Source organism: Monodelphis domestica, chromosome 3 (assembly GCF_027887165.1).
Source record: "Monodelphis domestica isolate mMonDom1 chromosome 3, mMonDom1.pri, whole genome shotgun sequence".
Classification (NCBI taxonomy): Eukaryota; Metazoa; Chordata; class Mammalia; order Didelphimorphia; family Didelphidae; genus Monodelphis; species Monodelphis domestica.
In genome coordinates this window covers 217,667,919-217,695,865 of record NC_077229.1, presented here as the reverse complement: position 1 = coordinate 217,695,865, position 27,947 = coordinate 217,667,919, and the positions used below count along the sequence as shown (strand labels likewise).

The 27,947-nt window shown below is 36.3% G+C and overlaps 1 protein-coding gene across 3 annotated transcripts in view; it reads right to left on the bottom strand.

The window, feature by feature from the left end:
• The window catches only part of CDKAL1 (CDK5 regulatory subunit associated protein 1 like 1), a 704,381-nt gene that overhangs the window by 178,651 nt on the left and 497,783 nt on the right, over window positions 1-27,947 (bottom strand). For all 3 annotated transcript variants that reach the window (XM_001375837.4, XM_007487880.3, XM_056823496.1), the window contains one exon: window positions 8,593-8,773. In XM_001375837.4, the coding sequence (XP_001375874.2) occupies window positions 8,593-8,773 (181 nt within the window). The remainder of the gene's footprint in view (window positions 1-8,592; window positions 8,774-27,947) is intronic.

The following is a 27,947-nucleotide window of genomic DNA, read 5'->3' as shown; positions in this document are numbered from 1 at the left end:
AAAGCTCACTCAGTGCAATTTAATCTACCAGTTGAGATGCCTAGCACTAAATGAAATCTTTTAAAGCACACATGATATGAAGTTGATGAAAAAAGTGTTCTCTTGGTGTTCTCTCTTTTCACTGTGATACTGAATGCTTTATGAAAAGTTATTATTCAAAAACAGATTAGCACAAATGGTGGGTTCTCAAGTATAGTCACCCTCTTTCTTTGAACTTTTTCTAGTAGCTTGCTATTGACTGAATATTTGTAGCCCAAGGATTCTTGAACTGAGGAAAATCTGTGATCTACCTATTACTCACAAAAAAGTACAAATATTCAAAAGAAATGACTCCTTAACAAAGTTAAGATAAATGTACAAAAATGTATTGCTAAGGAAAACTAGAACAAAGATGGAAAGTATTTTCAGACTTCTCTAAGTATCAAGAATTTATTCATATAAAATAAAGGACCATGACAGAGAGGTTAAAACAGCTTCATCACCATCATATCATTCAGCCTTTTTGTTTGTTAGTTTATTAAAAAGAAGTTGAGACCTGGGCATATTTTCCTTGCCCTGGGGATATAAGATATAGGGAGTCTGATGATAATAGTATCAAATTCAGGGTAGGAAATAAAGAGAAATGAGATCATAGAAAGATTTCATTGAAAGCTCTAAGAAGAGTCAGAATAGATGAAATGTTATCCTGAATTATGAGATTTTCATAGTGAAACAAGAAAAGATAATGGGGTAGTAGGAATCAATACAGTCCAAATCCCCACGGTCCCATAAAACTCTGACAAAGACATAAGAAAACAATCACAATCAGACTTTATTCCAGACCAAGATCACAAATTCGACCCACAGGCAAGTTTGTTTCTTTTTATAAAGGAAATCAAAGTATTGGGGGATGGGGATAGAAAAGAACATTTTGGAGGAAAGACTTGAAAAGTTAAATAACAGTTCAAGTTACAGACATCTTGAAAATTGTGAGGGACCAAACAGAAGTCAATAAAAAGTCAGTAACTCCATGAGGTAACATGAAATATTAAAAGAAAGTAAAAAGATTAAAAATGAAAGATAAGATATGATGTCTAATGTCAAAAGCCACCTATAAAACAAATTAAAAAAGTGTTAAAAAAAATTCATTGGATTATTTGAAAGCCATCACCAGAGCCTAGACCAGTGATGGGCAACCTTTTGAGCGTGGTGTGCCAAAATTTGACAAAAAACAAAGCATAACTTGGATGTTGTGTTACTTTGAGGAAAGAAAAACAAAAACAAAAATAATTTCTCGATATTTATAGTTCAAATAACAAAAATGTATAATTATAATATATAACTATATTTAATAAACAAAAACTAATTATTTAACTTACCTGTGTATTAAAGGAAGTAGTTAATTTGTATCTGAGGTTTTCAGTCGTTCAGAATAAAGAGAGAGGAGAAGAGAGTGGAGAACCCCCCTTCTCAAAGTGAGGTTCAGAGGAGACAGCTGATGTTTAAGGTTGGCTCAGAAAGAGGAGAGGAGGTTTGAAGATCTTCCCCCTTCTGCCTTCCCTCCTTAGCTAAGGCTGTTCTCCCAGATTCGCTCTTGTCCCTCTTGTCCCCCTTCCACTACTCGAGACCAAAGGGTCTCTCCTTGATCTATTCACTCACACACAGCTTGCGGAAAAGATAACTATTTTAATGTCAACTTAACTCAATCAGGATAATACAAAGGAAAATCTGGCAGGGAAAGAATGGGAAAGGAAGGTGGGGAAAAGGGGGTCCCTGTCTCTATCTAAATCCTTTCCCTTCCCTCCTTGAGTTTGGGGGAAACTCAGACCTTGGAAGCCTGAGCACCCTGAGAGAAAGTCAGGTTGACTCACCCTGATAAGTTTGGCCCCTTGGCCACAGTTCAGACTCAGGGCAACAGAAACTAAAGTAAAGTTGGACAGAGATTTGAAATGTCTTTCTCAGGTTTCCTCTTCAATAGTCTTTTCAATTAGGAAATGTTGGGGGGAAAGATTTCCAGTCACCAGCAGGAAAAGTGGGTAACCCTCAGGAGAAAGTCTTTTTCTACCTTCTCTCTTCAGCTTCTCAAGACTGAGAGACCAACTCCTATAGGAGCTAGAGCCTTCTCCTCCAGATTCCAATCCCTTGGGGCCCCTCCCCCATTGAGGTGATCAGTTTCACACACTCTTCAGCTTGGCACTTTTTCTTTAGTACCAGCCCCTGTCACATCTGCTTAGTGACTTCTTTGTTGGTCTGTCTGTTGGTTTCTTTTGTTGGTCTTGATATTATTTAACTTGTGTGGTGTGCCATGAACTAAGATAAGTAAGTGGGAGAGGGAATTCTTTAACTAACCTGCCTATTAGTGACTTTTTTGTTGCTGAATTTCACTGGCTAAATCTTCAATTGAAGGTTGGAATTTTGTACACTTCAAGCCCAAGCAAGTGCTACTAACTTCATCTGTCAATCTGTTTCTTCTGTTGGTTTTGATATTATTTAATGCTGAGAATAAGGTCTCACAAAAGTACATAGAAGGGAAAATTGTGAGTAAAACCATTGCTATATTTTTCAGGGTGCTAAAAGTGTCTGGTAATTGGTTCTAGGCTCTCCTCTATTGCATGTGGGCCGAAGTCCCACCCAGTCTTCCATAGGCCCGGCCCCACCTTATACCTCCCCAGCTGGCTGGCCCATGGATATTGCCAGAGCAGAGGCTGAGTCCCTCTACCCTGCCTGCCCAAGGGTGCTCTTGCTCCCTGCCCAGGTGGGAGCCCCACATGCCCCAGTTGCCTGGTGTGCCCTTTGTCCCCTTGGCCACTGTGTGGAGCAGCACCCAACCCCCTGCCTCTGACCAGGCCGGGGCATGGTCACAGCCATGGTTATGTGGCTCCCGGGCCCCAAGGTGCACTGAGCCCATATGGGGCCACCAGTCATTGAAAATGGCTATGCATGTCAGTACTGACACATGTGTCATAGGTTTGCCATCACAGGGCCTGGACATTTCAAGAAAACTGCTCTTAAAATTATAAACAGTATTGTTAACCCCAAAACTGGAGTATAGATTGAGATTCTGGGCTCTGAAGAAGGGTATATCGGTAAAGTCCTTACTCTGACCCAAGAGGGAAATGTGAAAAAAGAAAGAAAACAATGGTCTACTCCTTGGAGGGTAGTAGGGTGGTGAATTGGGAATAAAAACTCCTGGTCTTTTGTAGCCAGAATTCAAACATTCAATAAAAGAAGAAAATAAGTATAGGTAACAGTCAGAAACAGTTACCTGATACCATGAAACCAGTCAGGTTCATACAAGATTAGTAACAAATAACATAAAATGCCAAAGAGGATAAAATATGATATTCCTAAAAGCAAAAGAAATAAGGTTAAAAGAAAAAAATGATTTTATAACAAAAATTATACCAGAATAACACAACAATTCTATAAGAGGAAAATGGACATTCCAATAAAATAGAAGACTTCAAGATTGCTGATGAAAAACCAGGACTAAGAACTTTTAAATACAAACATAAGAGTTAAGACAAACTTGCAATATAAGTGAGTCTTCTGAAGGGGCTTTATAAAGGTGATGTGTTTACATTCTAATGGGGAAAGGAAAATGATTCAAGCATCCCGTCAGGCCCTAATTTTATCATATTCATAAATGGAATCAAATAAGGGCCCAGGATGGTTTTGGTCTCTTTGCAAGATCTTAAAAAAGGAGGATAAGGGAGAGAAAGAGGGATGCAATAGAGAAGAAAAGTATAGTCTTATGATCTCATCTAATGAGGATATTCAAGTAGAAAGCCATGTAAATGAAGGAGTAGGAGGATAAGACATCATTTGAACCTCATGTTCATGAGATCTGATCAAAGGAGAGTATCAAGCAGGCACACATGCATACATAGTTGGGTGACCAAATCCATTTAGTTCAATGAGGGAAATAGGAAACAGGGAGAGGAAAGGGGTGAATTTTAGAAAAGGTATAGTCAGTGAAGGAAGATTAGTCACAAGCAAAATAAACTATAAGTTTAGAAAGGGAATTATGAAGATGGGATTTGAAAGGAAAAGGAAAAAAATAAGAACAGTGATTGGTAAGGGAAAAGAAAGAAGGAAACAAGAAATTGTATAAAGCATAGGGCATTAGTGATGAGTGCACTTCTCTCTCATAACCTTCTTCTTGAACAGTGGCCAGGAAACAAAGTGAAGAAAAAAGCAAAAGAAAATGAAATGGAGGGAAATATTTGGTGAATAGTAAAGGAATGAACTCAATCATGAAAAGAAGGAAAATATAATAATGTGTTAGAAAATAGAGACTGCCAAAATATTGTTTACCAAAAACCTACTTGAAATATAAAAGTTCACATAGAGTTAAAATACAGATCTGGAGAAAAATCTATTGTATGGAAGCTAAACTCAAAAGAGTAGAAGTATCGATTAGAATCTCAGAAAAGGTAACAAAATACTTGAATAAAAGAGAAAAAGGAAAACATTTTACTATAAGGCTTTACTATACTATAATCAATGTCAGTGAATATTAATGCCTAGAATATATGAACCAAATGGCAGGGTATTCATTTAAACACTTAAAGGAAAATCTAAAAGGGCTACAGTAAAAAAAAAAGAAAGAAAGAAAGCAGATCTATAATATTGGGGGACTTCAATGTAACTATTAGTCTTAGAGAAAGTTTTGATAAAAAAACAAGAACGAAGTTAATAATATGAACAGAATTTTAGAAAAAGTAAGATAAGTATATGGAGACTACTTAATGGGAATAGTAAAGACAATGCATGTTAATCAACTGTGAAGATTGAGAATGCATAGAAATTATATTCAATAAATATCTATTGAAGGACAGCTATGTGGCTAAGTGGATAGGGAACCAGATGTGGATACAGGAGGATCTGGGCTCAAATTTGGTCTTAGACACTTTCTAGATGTATGACCCTGGACAGATCAAATTAAAAAAAGAATATGAACCTAAATTACCTAGCCTTTAACTATCTTATGCCTTGAAATCAATACTTAGGATGGGTTCTAAGACAGAAGGTAAGCATTAAAAATAAAAAGATCTACTGAAGAAAGAATTAAAAATTAACTGGAAACTAAATAACTTATTCTTAAAGAATTTGTGGATCAGAATACAAATAATAGGAATGATAGTTAAGTCCATTAAAAATAATCACAATTAGAGAAAATAGAAAACAGCAACATTTTGGAAAAGAAGCTAAAGTAGTCCTTAGGGAAATATTTATATTTCTAAATATTTTTGAGAGAGAGAGAGAGAGAGAGAGAGAGAGAGAGAGAGAGAGAGAGAGAGAGAGAGAATATATGAATAAATTAAGCATGCAGTTAAAAAACACAGGAAACAAAATAACAATTAAGAATCTAAAAAGAAGTCTTGAAAATCCAAAGATTAATAAAACCCTTGGAATTATTGAATAAAATTAAAACTGCTTTAAAAAAAAGATAAAATAAATAAATGAATTTATTTAATTAAAAAAGGTGAAAACCAAATGACCAATTCTACCTTGGAAGTAAATATCTCTTTGTAAAAGTTAATTGCTGTTAAATGGGATGCTAATGAGGGAAAGGGAAAGACAATAATAAGGAGAATACAAGTAGAATGGGAGTTTGAGTCAGTGGCATTAGAGAAGAGATACTCCAAACTCCTCCTTACTCTAAGATCCTGAGGGGAAATATAACTGCCCTTGATCTGGAAAAGTGAAATCAAATCATATTTGCTACATATTTGCTATATATTTGTGAACATTAAAAGATAAAGTGCTAAATATGTTATAGTTTTAGCCTTGGTCAAGTATTAAACATATCACTGTTGGAAGATTTTGGGGGAAATGGAAATAAAGCAAAACAAAATAAAAATTTTAATGTAACTAAAAATGAATATTTCTGTGTTTTTAACATTAAAAAGTAAATATTTCCTGCTATTACTTTTTTTGAAATTAATTCTTTGGGAATAGACTATTGAATGTAGGTTCACTTTGGGTAGAAAATGAAAAAAAAATCACTCAAGCATCTGTTCCTAAGAGAATATTTCTGAATCATTTTAGTATTACTGCTGATTCTATCTCTGCAACTTCTCTTGCATATGCCCGATTCTCTCCTCTATAACATTAAAGATCACAGTGCTGGTCTTTATTCTCTTATACCTAAACTATTGTAATAGCTTTCTGATTGTTCTCTCTGCCTTGTCTTTCCCATCTCTGGTTTATCCTTTATTCAGTTAAAAAAGTAATTTTACTAAAGCATGTCACCTGTCTAACTCAAAAAATTACATGGGCTCCCTATTACTACCAGAAACAAACATAAAAGTCTCCTGTTTAACTTTTAAAGCCCTTCACAATCTGGTTGTTCCCTTCCAAGTTTTCTAGACTTTTTACACCTTGTAATCTAGAAACACTGACTTCTTTTATTTTTCTAACAAGAGATTCCATTTTTTGTTTCCATGCATTTTCCCTGGCTATACTCCCATACCCATAATATTCCTCCTCATCTCAGTACCATGGATTCTCTGGCTTCTTTCAAATCTCAGCTAAAATCCTATCTTTTCTGGGAGGCTTTTCCAAGTCCCACAGATACTAGTGTATATCTTCTCATATTACTTCCAAATTACAATCTTATATGTAATAAGTTGTTTGCAAGTTGGCTCCCTCTTTAAAGTGTGTGATTCTTGAGGGTAAAAACTGTATTTTGCCTTTCTTTGTATTCCCCGATCTTAGTACAATGCTTGGTATACAATAGGTATGTGATGGTCAAACCAGTAAAAAAGAAATTGGAGAAAAAAAATTAACCCTTCAACATGTACAGATAATTTTTTTTTTTAAACGCTTACCTTCCGTTTTGGAGTCAATACTGTGTATTGGCTCCAAGGCAGAAGAGTGGTAAAAGCTAGGCAATGGGGGTCAAGTGACTTGCCCAGGGTCACACAGCTGGGAAGTGTCTGAGGCCAAATTTGAACCTAGGACCTCCCGTCTCTAGGCCTGGCTCTCAATCCACTGAGCTACCCAGCTGCTCCCTACAGATAAATTTTTACATAGATTGGAAAATCTACCTTAAAGTCCAATTTCTCAATGTCTACTTCAGCTCCATTACATCCTACACATTCCTCACTTTCTAGCACTATGACTTCTGATACTACCATTTGATTAAAACCACATTTCCCAAGGTTACTACTGTTCTATTATTTGCTAAATCCAATGGTCTTTTTATAGTCTTCATCTTTCTTGAATCTTTTATATACTTTGACACTGTTGAACATGTCCTCCTCTTTGGCACCCTCCCTTCCACTGTATTTTGGCAGGGAGAAGGAGGTGGTGGCAATCTCTTCTTAGCTACCTGGCTCCTTGTTCTCAGTTTTCTTTGATAGTTTCTCATCCATGTCCTGCCCTTCTGTGTGATGAAGTCAAAAGACTCTGATCTGGATGATTTCTCTCTATCTCTCTTCCCCTCTCTCAGTTCCCATGGATTCAATCATCAGTACTGCAGGTTACTTCCAGATCTACATGCCCAGCCTTCAGATATTCTTGACTCTTCACTCTTCTCCAGTTCAAATGGCTATCAGTCCTTGCAGATTTTACCACATATCTCTTCCAGTCACAACCCTCTATCTACTCATAATAAAAATGGAACACTTCAGACCTGTAGGATCTTTCACTGGTACTATGACCTGATTAGGCTCTTACGTGGATTCCTGGGCCCCATTCACCCTTTCCAATCCTTTCCCCACCATCTGTGGGACTAATATTCCTAAACCATGGGTTTTTTGAGACACCACTTTTCCCACTACCTATCTGACTGCTATCTCTCAATCTCCTTTGTTAGAGCATCATCTAGGTTGTGTCTGGCAGCAGTGGGTGTCCCCCAGGGCTGCCTTGAGCCCTCTTCTTTTCATCTATATTGTTTCACTTGGTGATCTCATCAGCTCTCATGGATTCAATGATCCCCTCCATGCTTAATGATTCTCAAATTTAACAATCCTTCCCTAACTTCTCTGCTCACTGCCCATCTTACATCTTCAACCACTTTTCATCATCTCAAATTGGATGTCCTGCATAATTCTTAAACCCAGCGTGTCTAAAACAGAACTCATTCTCTTTTTTCACTTCCTTCTTACTGTAGAGACATGCTCATCTACTCAGGTCCTCCAGCCTGGCAAACTAGTTGTCATCCTTGACTCATCACTTTTTCTTATATCCATATCCAAGCTGTTGCCAAGCTCGATACATTTCATCTTTGCAACATTTCTCAAATGTGCCTCCTTCTCTCCTCTGTTATCACTCCGGTGCAGGAACTCATTGCTTCATACTCAGACTATTACAATAGTTTACTGGTTGGACAGTTAGCTACAGGCCTCTCTCCATTCCAATTTATCCTTCATTCAGCCACCTATATCACCTCTCTACTCAGTAAATCCCAATGGCTCCTTATTACCAGGGTATTCTTGCTGTTTTACTCAGAATGGAACAGTTCTTTATCAATTAGTAGTCACTCTAACATATTTTATGAATTTGCTATTAAAAATTGACAAAAGTAGGTAGCCTCAGTTACATCTTTGCAACTACTAGCAGAAAAAAAATATTATAGAATGGTAAATAATTAAGGTAGCTTACCACATGTGCTGGAACTTGTTGTATTTTTGCAGCAGGGGTCCCTGGTCGTGGATAAAATTGGTTGATAAAAAGGCTGGGAAACTTATAATCCTCAACCAGTTTCAAAGTGTCTTGAAAATCTTGATCTGTTTCCCCAGGAAAACCACAGATGATATCTGTAGCAATCGTTAGTCCTGGAACTCTAAAAAAAAAAAAATCTGTAAAATTATTTCTAAGATATGGCATTTCTCTCTCATTTCTTCCCAATAATTATCCTAAATTCACAAGAAAACATTTCATACAATAAAATTTGTGAGACCACTTAAATGTGGTTACAATATATATGAATAAAACTATCCTAAATGATACATTAAAAAAATTTTAGTGTCAAAAAATGAAAAGTAGAGTATCGCTTCTAAAACTTTGACTACTGCTTTATTATCTGCCAAGATGGGTAAAAACTAAAGTTAAATTAACAAGCACCTACTCTGTGCTATCTTGTTATTGCAGTTGTTTAGTTATTTCGGTTGTATCTAACTCTTCATGACAACAATTGAAGTTTTCTTGGCAGATACCAGAGCAGTTGCCATTCCCTTCTCCAGTTCATTTTACAGATAAGGAAACTGAGATGTATGAAGTAAAATATTTAGAGAACCTTCATTCCAGCTTTGATCCCAAGTGCCCCAAACAGTGGGACAAAGGTGTTTCAGAGTAATGTGTGGTATATGATGGCCTGATCCTGGAGTCTCCTGGTGTCCAAGGAGGAGGAGCAAAAAGGGTTTATAAACTAGTATGGGAAGCTAATTTGCTCTTTGAATTTTTGTACCAGTCTTTGGGATTGAGGGCTTTAGTTTTTTTCTCTCTGAGCTGTCTAGGTGCCTCACTTATCTCACCTGATGATTTTTGACAAGCTACAGTATACTAGATCCAGTAAAATGGAGAACCAGATCTAGAAAGGTTTTGCTCTCTCTCTCTCTCTCTCTCTCTCTCTCTCTCTCTCTCTCTCTCTCTCTCTCTCTCTCTCTCTCTCTCTCTCTCTTGCTCTCTCTCTCTCTCTCTCTCTCTCTCTCTCTCTCTCTCTCTCTCTCTCTCTCTCTCTGTCTTTACTAGTAAATTATTATAAATCTGGTAATATAGCCTCCAGATCAATTTTTATTTATAACAGAAGGGAAACAAATGTAATTGACTTGACCAGGGTCACACAGCTAGTATCAGGTCAAATTTGAACCCAAGAAGATGAGTCTTCCTGACTCTAGGAACAGCACTCTATCCACTATATCATCTAGCTACCATACATTGTGCTAAATACTAGGGATTCAAAGAAAGGCTGAAATCAGCCCCTGTTTTCAAGGAGGTCACAGTCAAATAGGAGTGGCAACTGGCAAGCAACTATGTACAAACAAGATGTGTACAGATTAAATGGAAAATAATCTTTGGGGGAAAATATTAGCATTTATGGGGATAAGAAAAGGTTTCTTATAGAAGGTGAGATTTTAGTTTAAAGACTTGAAGGAAGCCAAGAAAATGAGGTGATAGGAAAATCATTAAAACAAAAGACAAAAAATTATTTTGGAACATGTGAATAAAAATACAGTTAGAAAAATACTTTTAAATTCATATTTTTATTGCTTTATGCAAACAATTGAAATTCTTTAGTGCCTATTACCAAAGTTAACATTTCAAAACATTTCTGATAACAAATAAACTTTAGATAATGAAATATTCTAGACTAATAAGAAGTATATAAGAAAATATTTATGCCAAAAAATTTCAACCAATTTTATACACAGTTCATCAGAGATATTATGACTGAGAGTAGTAAGGAACTAAGGATAAAGGCTAGGCAATTAGCAGAATGAGAAAGGCTAGTATTCATTTTAATATGTTTCCTAAAGGATAAAAAAATTTTTTTCCCAAAAAAATAAATGTCAGAAAATTCTTATACGTTACAAGAGCAGACACAATTGTCTTATTGTCCCCATGTATGAATTGGAGTAAACTTGGCACAATTTACAGGGTTTTCCCAAAGGAAAGTCCCTTGGTTATAATTTTTTTCCAAACCTTACTGATTCCAATTATCTTTTAAAGTCCAACTGAGTATTTGGGTAACATATCTTCACTTTGAACTTCAGGTAAAATAAGTATTGGTAAAAGTAGTGGGGAATGAGACTAATTTGTGATTTTTAAGAAGAGAAATGAATAATGATGGGAGAAATGAACCATCTTTGAATTCAGAAAAGGGGTGAGTTATTGAATATTCTAAAAATCTCCTCCATTTCATTTTAAACTCCAAGTGATAAGGGGCTATCTTTTGGCTCTTTTTGAATTACTAGTGCTCAGTACAGTGTCTAGAAGTAGTAGTGGGTGCTTAATAAATATTTCCTGACTGACTTTATCTGAGACTCCAAGAAGTCATAATTTGAAGATGAGGAGGGAGAGTTTTAGATATGGGGGAAAGTTACAGAAAATGCCCAGAATTGGATAGTGAGTATCATGTTTGAGGAATATCAATGTAGTCAGTGTTACTGTATTGCATAACACAGTTTAAGGATACAGATTAAGTAGATCAAGAAGAGAACAGATGAAATAAATGACAAGTTTCTGATACCTTAGTAGCATTTACTAATTAGTGTTTAGAATTCTATTGTGGAAAGATGAAGACTAAAAGGGGAAAATATTCAGATGGTACAATTACAAATGATATGAATACAGTGATGATGAGCTTGTTTCCAAATTTCAATATGCTCTAAATAGAAAGAATTCCTTGGGGTCTGAAAGAGGTCAATTTAGAACAAAGAGGTAGAAAATATTATTTTATATGATGGGTAGTAAATTTTAGAACCAAGATGGAGGTTTAGGCTGAAAATATAGTTTCTAAAATGCCTGAACAATTTTATGGAAGATTGAATTTTAATTGGTCACTTAGTGAGGCTAGGTTATTTCAGAATCTCTATTTATTTAGAGTGGAAGTCAAGGAGAACAATTTTGTTTTATCCTAGAAGATTTATCTTGCTACTCTTGTCAGAAACAGATTATTCTGTCAAAGAAATCATCTATGCAATCTAGGATGGCAATTCTTAAGTACACCAAAAGCAAAACATATAGGTGTGATGTTTGTGCAAGGGGTTTTGCATAAAATGTGTTTTTTATAGAACATAAGCACATTCTTGTCAGTAATCACTGTATATTGTGTAATCCCAGAATGGTTATAAAAGCATAAATTGTTTTCAGAAAGTACACTGAAGACAGAGCACATGTGACATGAATAATCAATCTTGTTTTTTTCCATCATGTTATACACAGATGTCAAAATGGCAGACATTGACATGAGCTGTTGATACCTTCTGTGGAAGGTAAATGATACCTTCTACAGTCTCTACTCAAATATTTGGGATTCTGTGATAAAACATGGATTATTTCTGTATAGAGTTTGATATAATTATTAGAAGAAAATGTTTTGATGTACTTAGCAACAGATATATCTATACTGATGATTAATTAATGTGCTTATTATAATGAATTCTTATTTATTCCTGAAAACAAACACAGTGGTGCCCAAAGATAGACCCTGCCCTTAAGGGAGTTGAAAAAAGCTTAGTCATGCATTATATATACATATATATATGTATATCTATATACAAATATATCAAATATATAAATATGTACAATATACCTGAATCTATATGTACTACATGTGAATGTAGTGACCGACATTAAAATATTAATATATAATCATGCATTTAGTAATAGTTTACTAAATGTCAGATGTAAAGAAAAAAAAATGAAACAATTCCATTCCTCAAGGAGTGTTCTTCTTAATCTCATTTTTAAGCCAGTACTTTGAGTTATTATATATGTTCCAAAGTGACAAAACTCTTTTCTTAAATTAGATTATTTTAATTCAGATAGATTTTTACCCTAATTAATAGAAATTTAATGACATAAAATTTTGTAGTAAAAAAAGACAATTGGCATAAGGCAGAAAACCCAAAGAATGGTTTTTGTACACAACTCTGTAGATACACATATGGGGGTTGTCCCCTGTTTTAGATATGAAAGCTTCAAACTGTGCTAAAAACTTTGGGATACCCTGCCTATGAAAGAAAGTAAATGATAAATGGTTATTAACAATGCTTTCTTTTTTTTGTTAACATTTTAAACATTATTTGATTTGATAATAAACATTATTCATTGGGAACAAAGATAATTTTCTTTTCCTCTCCGCCTCCCATTACCTCTCCCATAGCCAACGCACGATTCCACTGGGTATCGCATGTGACCATGATTCGAACCCATTTTCATGTTGTTGGTATTTGCATTAGGGTGTTCATGTAAAGTCTCTCCTCAGTCATGTCCTCTCAACCCCTGTAGTCAAGCAGTTACCTTTCCTCAGTGTTTTTACTCCCATAGTTTGTCCTCTGCTTGTGGCTAGTGTTTTTTCTCCTAGATCCCTGCAGATTGTTCAAGGACATTGCATTGACACTAATGGAGAAGTCCATTACCTTCGATTGTACCACAGTGTATCAGTCTCTGTGTACAATGTTTTCCCGGTTCTGCTCCTCTCGCTCTGCATTACTTCTTGGAGGTTGTTCCAGTCTCCGTGGAATTCCTCCACTTTATTATTCCTTTTAGCACAATAGTATTCCATCACCAACATATACCACAATTTGCTCAGCCATTGAAGGGCATCCCCTCATTTTCCCATTTTTGGCCACCACAAAGAGTGCAGCTATGAATATGCTTGTACATGTCTTTTTCCTTATTATCTCTTTGGGGTACAAACCCAGCAGTGGTATGGCTGGATCAAAGGGCAGACAGTCTTTTATTGCCCTTTGGGCATAGTTCCAAATTGCCCTCCAGAATGGTTGGATCAATTCACAACTCCACCAACAATGAATTCATGTCCCTACTTTGCCACATCCCCTCCAGCATTCAATACTTTCCTTTGCTGTCATGTTAGCCAATCTGCTAGGTGTGAGGTGATACCTCAGAGTTGTTTTGATTTGAATCTCTCTGATTATAAGAGATTTAGAACACTTTTTCATGTGCTTATTAACAGTTTTGATTTCTTTGGCTGAAAACTGCCTGTTCATGTCCCTTGCCTATTTATCAATTGTAGAATGGCTTGATTTTTTTGTACAATTGATTTAGCTCTTTATAAATTTGAGTAATTAGACCTTTGACTGAGGTTTTTGTTATGAAGATTGTTTCCCAATTTGTTGCTACCCTTCTGATTTTGGTTACATTGGTTTTGTTTGTACAAAAACTTTTTAATTTGATGCAATCAAAATTGTTTATTTTACATTTTGTGACTCTTTCTATGTCTTGCTTGGTTTTAAAGACTTTCTATTCCCAAAGGTCTGACATGTATACTATTCTGTGTTCACCTAATTTACTTATAGTTTCCTTCTTTATGTTCAAGTCATTCACCCATTCTGAGTTCATTTTGGTGTAGGGTGTGAGGTGTTGATCCAAACCTAATCTCTCCCACACTATCTTCCAGTTTTCCCAGCAGTTTTTGTCAAATAGTGGGTTTTTGTCCCAGAAGCTGGGTTCTTTGGGTTTGTCATAGACTGTCTTGCTGAGGTCACTTACCCCAAGTCTATTCCACTGATCCTCCTTTCTGTCTCTTAGCCTTACCAAATTGTTTTGATGACCACTGCTTTATAATAGAGTTTGAGATCTAGGACTGCAAGGCCATCTTCCTTTGTATTTTTTTTCATTATTTCCCTAGATATCCTTGATCCTTTATTCTTCAAAATGAACTTTGTTATGGTTTTTTCTAAATCAGTAAAAAAATTTTTTTTGAGGTTCAATGGGTATAGCACTAAATAGATAAATAAGTTTAGGTAGGATGGTTATTTTTATATTAACAATGCTTTCTATATGCTGAATCTTTATAAGTTTGAAAACTAAAATCTGAAATGTTATATTCAGAGTAGAAAGCCATTAAGAAATCTATGCACATGGAAATTTTTAGAACAATTGAAAACAGACTAAGAAATATATGCACACAGACACATATAAACTTTATCTAAGAAGTTAGTTTTTATAAAATTAATGAACATCTCTGGGCCTCAGTTTTCCCTCTCATCTGTATAATGAGAGTGATAGGCAAGATGACTTCTGAGGTAATTCCAGCTCTAAGGATGCAGAACCCAATAATAGAGTGTCTTTCCAGGGGCTGAAAAAAGTTTAATGCTATACATTATATGTATATGCATATGTGTATATATATGCATATATAAGCTACAATAAATATATGCATGATATATATACACAGTATACATGCATCTATGTTATTTTAATAAGTAGCACATAACATTAAAATACTGATAAATAATCATATATTTTAAGGGCTTTCTATGTGTAATTCAGAGACTAAGGAAACAAAACCAAAAATGAAACAATGCCTTTCCTCAAGGAGTAAAGTTTTTCTAAATACTATGAAACATAGATTCTAGAAAATATTAAAAAACACCCTAGGCAGAAGGACTTAAGGTCCAAGGGAAGAGCCAAGGGGGTGGGGGGGATGGGGGGGTGGGAGTAGGGTGTGGAAGGTTTCCAGGATCATAATTAGTCTTAGCTCTATCTGGTTTTTTTCATCCTATCAATGAGCTGACGCTAAAATAGATGATACTTCACACAGGAAGATAATGCTTATGTGCAGCAAAGGGGTATAAAAAGAAAGAGGCCTTTAAGAGAGGAATGAAATGATACTTGCCTTGGAAAGCAATGATAATCAAGGACCTTATGAGCAGATCGAAGTTAGGGTATGTAAACTTTAAATTACTCCACCTTACTTAAACCTTACTTTAGGGCAGCAGTTCTCAACCTCTCAATTTGTAGCAATGAGAATACATAATGCATATCAGGTATTTACATTCCGAATCATAACTGTAGCAAAATTACAGTTTTGAAGTAGCCACAAAATAATGTTTTTGGTTTGGAGTCACTGCAACATAAAGAACTGTATTGCAGGGTCATGGCATTAGAAAGGTTGAGAACCACTGCTTTAGGGGAAGATAAAGTTGTAATCTCTTGATTGAACAATGAAAGTACTTAGTTCTCACCTTATAGTGAAGCTAGAACTTTAAGCTAAGTCTATTTTTAGTAGACTAATAGAAAAAGGTGTTAAGTAACTGAAAAGGTTAAATTCATCACAAAAAGGTCAAGTAACTAAAAAAAGGTGAACACTTAACAAAGAAGTGTGAAGTAACTCTAAAGATATAATCTAATCAAAAGAAGATGAGAACTAGTAATGGGTATTTAGAGGAGGATATACAAGGGTGAAAGGTCTATATACTTGGCTCCCTTGCTGTCTCCGAAAGGATCTTGATTGAAAATACACTTTCTTTCCCTTATTGGTGGTGGAGAGTTAGCTGAGAGGAGCGTGTTGAGCCTTTCGGCATCATAGTATGGCTACAAGCTATTGTCCGGTTCAGTGGTGAGTTTCTGGCTGAGTTTTCCTCCTTTACTTTCCAACTTTATCCTCTTAGAATCCTCTAATCTTCTTCAGAAACCTAGAGGCAGGGATTTTAAATCCCCCCCCCCCCCGCCCCCGGCACAGGCCAGGTGGGAGACATCCTATATCCCCTTCCTTCCCTGTCCTTAATTCCTTACCTCTATGTTAATTAAACTACCATAAAATACCAGACTGACTTGGATATTTTATTTGGGATTTTCCCTGGTGACCAATTAAATATTGATTTTAAGTCACAACTCTAAATTCATCATTACAGGTAGGAAACACTGGATTAGGTTTAAAATAAATTGCAACTCTGTCAGGATTTGCATCACAGTGCTACAAACAAAATTATACAGTTGAAGGAAAACAAACAGATGAAGAAATAAACACTATGATGCCCCTATCTCATCTTCCTTTCTCTAACTTAGAGCTCTTCACAAGCCAAGATGTAGTACCTGTCAAGGGCACAACAAACTGTGACTGGTGCAAGTTCTTTGGAAAAATATACAAGAAGGGATGTTACACTGATCCAATGTGGGACTAGACAAAAGACTCAAAACTCAATCCCTCTAGACAGTTTAATCTTTCTTCACAATTTTTCTCCTCAAAGCAAATCACCACAGTTCCAAGACACCCAAAAGCAGATCAGAAAAGCCTATGCCAGTAACTACAACCCCAGAGTCCATGTTAACAAACCTTGACTGCCAAGATCAAGATATTTCTATAAATCTCCATTGAACCATCTGCTTTTCAAACAAGTATTTGTGGAGAGACTATGCCTATAAGTTCAAATCACTCTTGCTGATACCTCACCAAACTTAAGTAATAAACAAGGGTGATCTAAAGGATAAGAATGATTACTTGCCTCATCATTCTTCAATCACCAAATTCAAACAACACCAAAGATGCCATTGGAGCACCTTACCCAAATATGCTTAATTGCATGATACCATGGTTCTGAGGACCAAAAGAGGTCAACCAGATATATAGGCTTTAACCAGGAAAGGTTGTCACCTAAAGAAAATCATAGCAGTTCAATAACATCAAATAACTCTAGAACCTGCACAGAAAAAAAAAAGGATTAGGACATTTGGCTAGGGAAATGAAAAAAGCCAAGTCCAGGCAAAGCTCAAAAGAGATACACTGTCTTTAATCCTTAACACTTCTGCCAATGAAATGTCATGTAGAATTCCTTTCTGACTGGAAGCTTCTAAACTCCAACACAGTATCCCTGCAGTTACCTCCAACAGTCCAAGAAACACTTAGACATCCATCCAGGGGAATACAGAGAAAGCTGCAATATGTCACCAGCATCCCTCATCCTTCACCCAAGACAGAATGTTCCCAGAGGAAGGGAGGGATGGCATCCCACTGAGAATACAGCTTGTAGCTCATGGAGCAAGCTTAGAGAGAGAGCCAAAGTAATGTAACATCCATCCCCAGACAGCTAATTGAGGAAGCCAAAGCCCCCAGAGAAGGAGAAGCCCTATCCTTTGAGCTGAGAAACATCATTGCAGACTGCTTCCCAAGGGAAGTTCAAAAGCCATTTTCAAAAACCATTGTCAAAGGGAAAACAGACATTGTCAAGGTTATAAGAACAGAGAGAGATAAAGATATGTAAATACTGCCATGCTTCTCATGTTAAACACCACTTTGACCAAACCATCACAGATGAAAATAATACAGACATTCGTCCAGGTCAAATGCATACCCAAAGTGTCCCAAACAAAACTGATACAGAGGTCACCCCAGACCCCATGCAAGAAACTCAAACTGAAAGAGAGTGACCAAAAAGAAGATAGCCCTATAGAAAGTGATGATGAAGTTAAATAATACTTAAAGAAAGACTATAATACAGACAGAATGATATCCATCTGACACTCCATATCTCAACCCTCTATCAACTTAAATCACAACACAAGAACATAACATATGTTCATACACATAAAACAAACCAGATAAACTTCAAAAAACTCTGACTTACACTCATCCAATCTGAATCACTCTTACATATACACATTCAAACAACAGCAAACACTCTTACACATATATGCACAATCCTGTAAAATCTGGTAAAAAGATAGAAAAATCTACAATCAGGGTGAGACAACAGTCAAGATGGTTTGCGAACAACAGAGGAAAAGAACTGGATCCGAAAACCTTCCAGGAAACACCCAAGACTACAAACGGGCATAAAGAACACAGCAAAAAGAACTGTTAACTAAGAACTGCATAAGAAAAAGAACTTCTATAAAGCATGTAACTTAAGATGAATCCTTGTACACATTAACATCACACTAGGAAATGCACACACATACACAGGAACCCTGGAGAAGGAGAAAAGAAAACAGACTCAATGGGCAATATGTGAAGAGGAGACACTGGCAATGTTGTGAGTATATGCATCCAACAGCACATACCTAGTACACAAACACAAATAACAAACTGATTTAGGGACCATTGTCATAAATAAGCAAGATCCATGAGAAAATATATATTATATAAATAAGGTCCATGTATAACTCAAACAGGTTGACTCCAAAGCAGAACTTATGTATATATGTAATATGTATGTATCATGTTATAAATGTACAACAAACATACTTGTGCATAATGTAAATTTTACTAACAAATAGACTAATTTAGAGTAGAAAGAAATTAACATATCTAACCCTTAACAAATAGGGACAGAGATAGTTAAGGTAGAAAAGGGAAATTTTATAAACTAGAAATTAGCTATAGGGAAAGAATGAATCAAACTTAAAGCATGGAAAATATTACATAGTTATATACAATTGCGATAGATAAACCTTTAAATAAGCATTAGACATACACATATAAAAAGGAGTGGAGAAAAAATTTCATGTTAGTAAAAAAATCTTCTGTAAGTCATTGTTATTAGATAGTTACAAACTTTGTTGCATACTGTTGGAGACATTGCTAATCCCAAACCAGAAATTGTTTCATTATATCAAATCTTTGTACCTATACACTTAACCTAAATTACCTTTCCTAAAATCCATCTTAGTTTAGGAATTACTGAAATAAGATAGGTTGAAGAATAAGGACATAGGTAAAGTTAAGATTTTTTATTTTGGGAGGGGGTATAAAGGGGATAGCACATAGGCAGAATAGCACATTCTTACACATAAGGTAAGATTTAACTCACGATGAAGTGTCAAGTTGACAACATCTTGAAAGCCAAAAGGGGGATTTGTAAAATAGGAGCTGGACTTAATCTGCCAGCAGAACAGAGAGAAGCAGATCTGACTAGCTGGAGAATTCTGCAGGAATGGGGGGAGGGCAGGAAGGAGAGATAATTCTGGGAAAGGAGAGGAAGTGAGCTGGTCTGGACAGTTGGAAAGATTCTTCTCTCTGAAAGGCTACCAGGAAGGTGGACTGGGTGGATCTCTGAACCAGCACTTATCTCCTCCTGTGAAAGCTTGACCCAATACCCCAAGAAGACAAAAGGGAATAGGACTTCAACTGGAAGCTGTTCACTAGAAGAAAGAATTCCTCCAGATCCCCTAAAATCCTGGACTGGTTACAGTTGCCAAGGCAGTAAGAGCCAGGACTTCTCTAACTGACCCCAGGGGGTTCAGATCAACAAAGCCTGATCTGCCAGGCATTAGAGAGAAGGGGTTTCAGTTATTCTAGGGACCCTCTGCTCCCTCTTCCCTTCTGCCTCATTCCTAAACTCATCTGCCCTATCCCTTGCCTTGTCCCCATTAGAATAAAACAGTTTTAATAGGAACAAGTGACTGACTCCATCACATCTAGAGAGAGACTTGAAGTTGGGGGGAGGGAAGTGACATTCCTCTCCTCAGGGAGAAAGAAGCTAACTATTTAAGCCTGTTTAGCCAAGATCTCTGAGAAGTTAAGGTCTTGAAAGGCAATCAGAGTGGGGTTTGTCAGGGAGAGTTGAGAGGGAAGACAATCCATCTTCTTTCTCACTACTTGACTTTACTCCATCTTTTCCTCACTCTGATCCTGACCCAGGAGGGAGGGAAGACTCCATTCTCTCCTTGCCCTCATATTAGTTATATTACAAGCCCTAATATTAACAATAATAACTCCTGGAATTTATATAGCATTTTGAACACTAAAAATGCTTTGTATGTGTTATCTTAACACAGATCTAGAGATAGAAGGGAAATAGGATGCCATCTTACTACTAAATGAGTTGCCCAAAGTCAAATAGGTAGTAAGTAGCAGAGCCAGGATATGAATCTATGTGACTTTAAATTCAGCATTCTTTCCACTGTATCATACTGCCTCTGCTACCTAATTTTATGTCTTCACCAATTTGGCAACCCTTACAGAAATTCTTAATTTAAGGGAGGCAGATGAATTGTCATATCAGGAAAAGTCTGAATTAAAAAACTATAGCAGTGTAATAGAGGGGGTAAAAAGGGAGAGATTTATGACAAAGGAAGAAAAGTGAAAAGGGAATGGAGTCTTCTTCTAAGGCAGGGGCAGAGTGAGGAAGTGATGTTGATAAGCCAAGGGAGAGAAGGAGGATGGCTTTGTCTTTTCCCCCTCAGCACTCTCTGATGACCCTTCCTCCCCCCCCAGCCCCCCACTATGGCTGCCTTCAACTCTTAACTGCTGGGTTCTCTGAAGGATCTTGTTTGAACAGGCTTGTGGTGATGAGCCTCTTTCTTTCTGGGGAGAGAACTATCACTTCTCTCCCTGCTCAATCTCAAGCTTCCCTCTAATAAAGGTTTTAGTCAATTTCTGAGTCCTATTAACTGAATTTATTTGGGGGAAACAGAAAAGGAACAGGACAGGTGAATGGTAGGAAATTGAGGTTCAAGAAGGAAGTAGGGAGAAGGGGTCCCTATCTAATTACTACCCTTCCCCCCAAAGTCAGGCAGATCAGATTTTGGTTCAACTGACCCCCTTGGGGTCAGAGTAAAGAAACCTCTGGTTTCTTGGCTGCACAGTGAGTGTCCCCAAGTTCAAGGTTCAAGGAGGTTGTTGATGGAAATCTTTTTTTAATGGACAGCTTATGTTTCAAAGTTCTGTCCAATTGGCTTGTCTTCTTGTGAGGATCTGGGGTCAGGAATCACAGGGAAAGAGATCACTGGATCAGAGAATTAGCCGGAGCCAACCTCTCTAGTGAGGTAATCCCAGACAGCAGTCAGTTTCCAACTGCCTAGATTAGCTCTCTCCCCCTCTCTCTAGAAAGTTCTGTGTTCCTTTTTGCCCCCCACTGCTGTAGACTCCTGCAGCTCTTCCAAGCTTATTCCCAAAGTTTCTAGATTTCTCTCTTTTCCAGTAGCAAGAGCTTTAGTTTAAGCCAGAAATGAGTGTGGAGGATATCAAATCAAAGGATTAATCAGGTACTAAAGATGGGAACATATTAAAGATCTGAGTGAGCATCTAAGACTGTTAGGACTATGTTATAATTATTGCTTTAAAACTTAAATCTACTAGAAAATATGTAGCATTAAAAAGGATAATCAATAAAATCTATAGAACTATTATATATCTGTTATTAAAATCATACTGATAGTACATAATATTACAAAAGTATAGAATTATTATATATGTTACTAACATCATACTATGCTAGTGTATTATAGTCAAATCTTGGCTCCTTATAGAACTGGTAATATCATCCTTATAAGAGTTTTTGTTACCATGGTAACAAGAATTTCAGGGTCCAAACCAAGTGGATTTAAATAATGAATGGTTTTCTCTTAAGGTATAATAATGAAACATTTTTAACATTTATAAAGCACACCAAATGACTGAATTTCATTTAGAGATAAAGTGATAATTACTGGAATAATTAGAATGTTCTGTATGGGATTATTTAGAACACAACAGAAATTCAGATTTGGGAATGAAAGTAGGGGCAAGTGTCTATTTCACATCAGTAATTAATTATAACCAAACCAATACACCACCACAACATGCATTAAACTGCATCCTTTTTCATCTCTTTTTGAATACAATAATATTTTTTAAGGAGAAAGTTAAAGTGACTGAAATTATTTTATTCAGGAGAAAATCCAATTATAGAAATAATCAACTTTGTTCACTTCCTTTATTTTTCTCCACATTTGAAAAGAAACCATATGCAAAACCAATTACATGAACATAGGGAGAAATGGCAAAGCTGACCAAATCTAAAATCTTAAGTCCCTTTTCACCAATGATATAGTAGAATATGAGTAGAATAACGATTGTGGAATTACACAATTGTAATCTGTTGTCTCTGAAACCTAATCTCCCAGTAAGGTGTATGATGAAAAAGCTTAAACACCAACTTAATCTCTGAATCTTTAGTTCTATGATATTTCCCTCACCTTCTGGATACTTTAGTACATCAATAAATCTGTGCTCTATCTCATTTGTGTGAAAAATTTTGTACCCTGGTGTAGATTATTTTATACCGTATATTTTAGGACTCTTGTTCATATCCTCCAATATAAATTCCATACAGAAGTCTACCTGGTTTTCTGAGATGCCATTTCTCTTTCATGAGGGCTTATCCTTTTTTTGTGTCATGGATACCTTTCTTAGAGTGGTGAAGTCTATGAACCCCTATTTAAATAATGTTTATAAATGTATGAGATAAAATAGACTCCATGTTAAGAACCTTTGCTCTATGTCTTGTAGAATTATTCAACATTATCACTTAGTTATTTTTTTCCCCAATCATATATTTTTCTGGTCAATATCTTTTATGCCACTTTGCCTGCTTTAATTTTCATTAATAATATGTGTTATAGCACATTTACACTCATCATACATACATCTATTGCCATTTGGATGACACCCAACTTTAATTCTCTGTAGACTAGTGTTCCATAATGATGCGTATAGTGCTAGGAGAATATTGTTTAAAAGATAGGCCTTTGTTCCAAGGAGAATCTTGTAGTCATTAGCAACAAACATTACACATTTTCCCATCATTATGATCATGTACTTGATGAAGCACATCTTTACATATTGGTGAAATTGAAAATGCAATTTAGGACAACTCTTTTTTGCATCAAATATAAATGAAATGTATCTTTTAGTTCTCAACAGCAGCTATTTTATAGTGTCTATGACTACTTATAACATTGTGGGGTAGATCCTAATTAGCCTGAATTTTTATAGCTCAAAAAAGCACAAATCCATACCCAATACTGCACTCAGTGTTTGTCTGTCAGCTGTAGTTGTTATTCAGCCCTCAAATAATGCTACACTGCTTAAGATAGGCTTCACTGAACCTGAAAACATTTCTGGGACTTCTCTGATTATGATTATCCCACTTGAATTCACCATACAACAGCTGCTTCAGGTTCCTGCTGTTATCTATTATTCTTTTGTATATCTAGTCCAATGCATTTGTGTTATGAGAAGTATTGCATCAAAGCTATTAAGAGTCAATTTTAAACTAAGAAAAAAATTGCAAAAGTCAAAAATATAGCTATTCAATAATTTAACATCAGAATATTATAGACCAATTATCTTGAAAACTACTCAAAGGAAAGAACAGTATTAATCACAGATGAACTGTCTTGAAATAGCACTCACTGAAATCAGATTCAATGATTTCTAATTAGGAATGGTGATAGATCAAGTTTTCCTGGAAAGAAGGCAGAGAGAGAAGTGAAGCTCAGTGCTTTATATTCTTCTCAAGAACAGTAAAAACAAACTTCAAAGAAAAGATGCAGAGTTAGCCTCTCCTAAAAACAATAAAAATATTCAAAATAGAAAATAAGACAAGTGTTAATTAAAACAATTTATAAAGTAGTTGAAAAAGCTTGTGTCACAAAAAAAAAAAAGCAAAACTCAGTTGGATAAAGAAATAATACAGGTTGCCTAAGGGATATCCTCAATTGGATAACACATTGATGGCAATTAAATAAGTATCAACAATAGTAAGTAAGTCACAAAGCCAAATATAAGAATGGAATTCAGAAACTTAAAAAAGAAAATCAAATGAGGAATTCAAGCTAGTATCTTATAAAAGATGCTGGGAGAAAAAAAGAACAGGAGGAAATAGTAAATAAACTGACCAATTTACACCCCCCCCCCAATATTCTAAAGAATTTACTGAATTAAACATGTACTTTGGACTTATTATTATGGAAAACTGAAATGAGGCCATTGCAGAATAAGAGTATAGACTAGGAAAGTATACAAAAACAAGAAATGAAATTGGGGACACAGAAATACTGGTTTACTGATGTAGAATCTAAAACATGAAGGTTTCAAATTGTAGTTAATCTCCACTGTGAATCTGTTAGGAGAGGCAGAAAAAAAGAACAAGCAATAATCAAAAATCTATTTTTTCTGAGAATGCTATAAGTTACTCAGAAGTTCAGTAATGACAGCACCCTCCTGTAACCACTACTACTAGGTAGGTTAGAGACCTCTTCAGTCTAAGACTACAGTAGGCTGTGCAGATCAGGTATGTCCACACTCCCATTTGGCAACAACATGATGAGCATCCAAGAGTGAGCAGCTCTCAGAGGTTGCTTAAGAGAAAGTCAATGCGCCCAAATTAGAAAAGGAGAAGGTTATAGCTTAGTAGCTATTAGTAGTGGGCATGATTACACTCTCAGCATACATTTGAACAGTATCAAAGGAAAAAAAAAAGATACTAAAGCTATTTGGTAAAACTACTAATTTCTTGCCTAAAAGGATCCCCAAGACTATATATCATTTCTTGAGTTTATTCCTTGAGATAATAATAATACTATTCTGATAGGCTGTGTCCTCGCTCCAGTACTATTCAACCTATTTTTCACCCAAATATTACGACATGCTGTGATGGATCTAGACCTGGGCGTCTACATCAAATATCTACTGGATGGCTCACTATTCAACCTTCGCCGCCTGACTGCAAAAACAAAGACAACAGAGAGACTCATCCTGGAAGCTCTCTTTGCAGATGACTGTGCTCTCATGGCCCACCAAGAAAATCATCTCCAAACCATTGTGCACAGGTTCTCCACCGCAACAAAACTGTTTGGCCTGACTATCAGCCTCAGCAAACAGAGGTGCTATTCCAACCTGCACCAGGGAGACCAACTAACCAGCCGTGCATTACAATCGACGGCACGCAGCTTTCTAACGTCAACACTTTCAAGTACCTGGGCAGCACCATCGCCAACGATGGGTTCCTAGACCACGAGATCAATGCCAGGATCCAAAAGGCCAGCCAGGCACTCGGACGGCTGCTCTCCAAAGTCCTCCGACACAGAGGTGTGAGCACTGCGACGAAGCTTAAAGTGTACAACGCAGTGGTCCTCAGCTCGCTCCTGTACGGTTGTGAGACATGGACACTGTACCGGAAGCACATGAAACAGCTGGAGCAATTCCACCAACGCTCCCTCCTGTCAATCATGAGGATCCGATGGCAGGACCAAATCACCAACCAGGAAGTCCTCGACAGAGCCAACTCCACCAGCATCGAAGTCCTGGTCCTCAGAACCCAGCTACGATGGTCTGGACACGTCATCCGCATGGACCCACAGCGAATACCAAGACAGGTATTCTATGGTGAACTGTCAGCTGGACTCAGGAAACAAGGCCGACCAAAGAGAAGATTCAAGGATCAGCTAAAGTCCAACTGGAAGTGGGCTGGCATTACACCAAAGCAACTAGAACTCGCTGCCTCTGACAGAAGCAGCTGGTGAACCCACATTCACCATGCCGCCGCCACCTTTGAAGATGAGCGACGTCGACGTCTTGCCGCTGCGCGTGAACGCCGACACCATGCCACACAACCGCACCTCTCGTAACAATTGGAGTCCCATGCCCCATGTGCCACAAACTCTGCGCCTCAGCCTTTGGACTCCAAAGCCACATGAGGGTACACTGTAGATGAAACTGCACAAAGACAATAGTCATTCTCGGTCACCGAGAGACGACCGCTATTCCTTGAGATAATAATAATACTATTCTGATATGTAAAATCCTGATTGCTTTGTATTATAAAAAGGAATTCTTTAATTTCTTTAATATAATTGGGGACCTGAAAGTTCGTGTAGTATAGAAATATGCAGGGATTAACCAGTCCACGGTGACAGGAAGTAGCAATGTGGGAACTCCCTGCTGAGCCAGCAACAGTTATGGGCAGTTAGTTGCTGACAGTTAGGAGAGTCAGTTGCTGACTGTAAGGACTGGCAGTTGTGGGGAAGTTGGCTGCTGGGCATGAGTTGGTGGTTGAGGGTTGGCTGCTGGTAGTGTGGTTTGGCATTTAGTTGCTGGAATATAAAGGTGGGCCTGAGCTTACAGAGATGGCTTTTTGCCTCTGGGATCTCTAGGAAAGCAGGAGGTCTGTCTCATAGGAAAGGATCTACTATCAGTTGGCTACTGACAGTTTGGGCTGCTATAGAAAACTGATTGAAGGAGTGAATGAGGGGTAGCTGTCTATTATTTTAGGGAGCTGGGTAATTAGTGAATCATTTATAGATAGTTTAGGTTAGATAGGCCTGGTGTTTGCCAGGCAAGAAGAAGCTTTTCTCAGAAGACAGTTAGAGGTAGTTATTAGGAATTTTAGGTATATTTCTAGGGTATAAGATTAGTAATTTCTCTTTCCTCTCTTTCTATATTCTTTTTACTATCTCTATTTTAATTAAACTAAATTGTCAATTGTTAAAATTGCTAGAAGTTTTGTTTTCTCTGGTTTAAAGGAATAATATTAATTTATAACTCTACTATATTTTTATTAAAATTTGAATTATTAAAACCTGCTCTCTTATTTGGTTAAAACCCTTATTTTAACCTTTACAGTATATACTTTATAATTTACTCATCTAAGTAGATCTATGTACATTCCTATCAAAGAAGCACTTAGATGATATAGGGAGTAGAGCACTAAGCCTAAAGTGAGGAAGACAAAGAGTTCAAATCCAGTTTTAGACATTAGTTGTATGATCCTGGGCAAGTCACTTACTAGCTGTCTCTGAAATGTAGATAATAGCAGCAGTTGTCAGGATTACTAGGAAGCTCAAATGAGATGATATTCATAAAGTGCTTGGCAAAGAGTTTTGCAAAGAACAGATGAATTTCTTCTTTACTTTTTAAACTCTAAAGTCATAAGGGCAGATGTCTGTATTACTGGTACCTAGTAGAATTCCTCACACATACACAAAATGCTACTCAGTAAAAATTTGCTGACTTGAGGAGAACTGGGAATTTATTACTATTATAAAATGTCCTGTGTAGGATACAGTCAAGCAAGAATTCCCTATAGTTGGTGACATATTCCTAATATTTATATACATGGATATTTTAGAAGACATTTTTTGATGTCAATAAACATTTTAAGTTCCTAATGTGCACTATATTGGGGCAGAAAAACAGCTCCAAAAAAGGAAATAAAAAAACAAATACTATGCACAGCAAGTACTAATCATAACAGAATAAAATTATTTTTGATAAAGTCTTTAAAGAAAGAACCACAGATTTGGGGGCCAAATTATGTAAATCTAAGAAATTAATGGATTCAAAGAACAAATTATAGAAAAAGTAGAAATTCCATCAAAGAAAATGGCAGTAATGCAACAATATACAAAACCTTTTGGGATTCAGACAAATTATTTCTTAAGTGTAAGAAAAGCAAATCCATATTAATGGCCATACAAATTTAAAAAAACCTTAAACAACAAAAATAAAATATTTCCAATTGCGTAAGAAAATAGAAATTCCAATCATTAAAGAGATTTTATTTAATTTGAAAAATATAACTGATAAAAGTGAGAGCTGTTTGTTTAAAATTTTAAATAATTAACCCAATTTAAAAAGAGAAAGACAAATTGTAACAAAAATGAAAAAAAAAAGAGCTCAGCAATTAAGAGAAAAATAATGTAATTTATCAGAAACTATTTTGCTTAAGTATATCCTAACAAAACTATTTAGAGGAAACAAGTGAATAATAACAAAAATGTAAAAT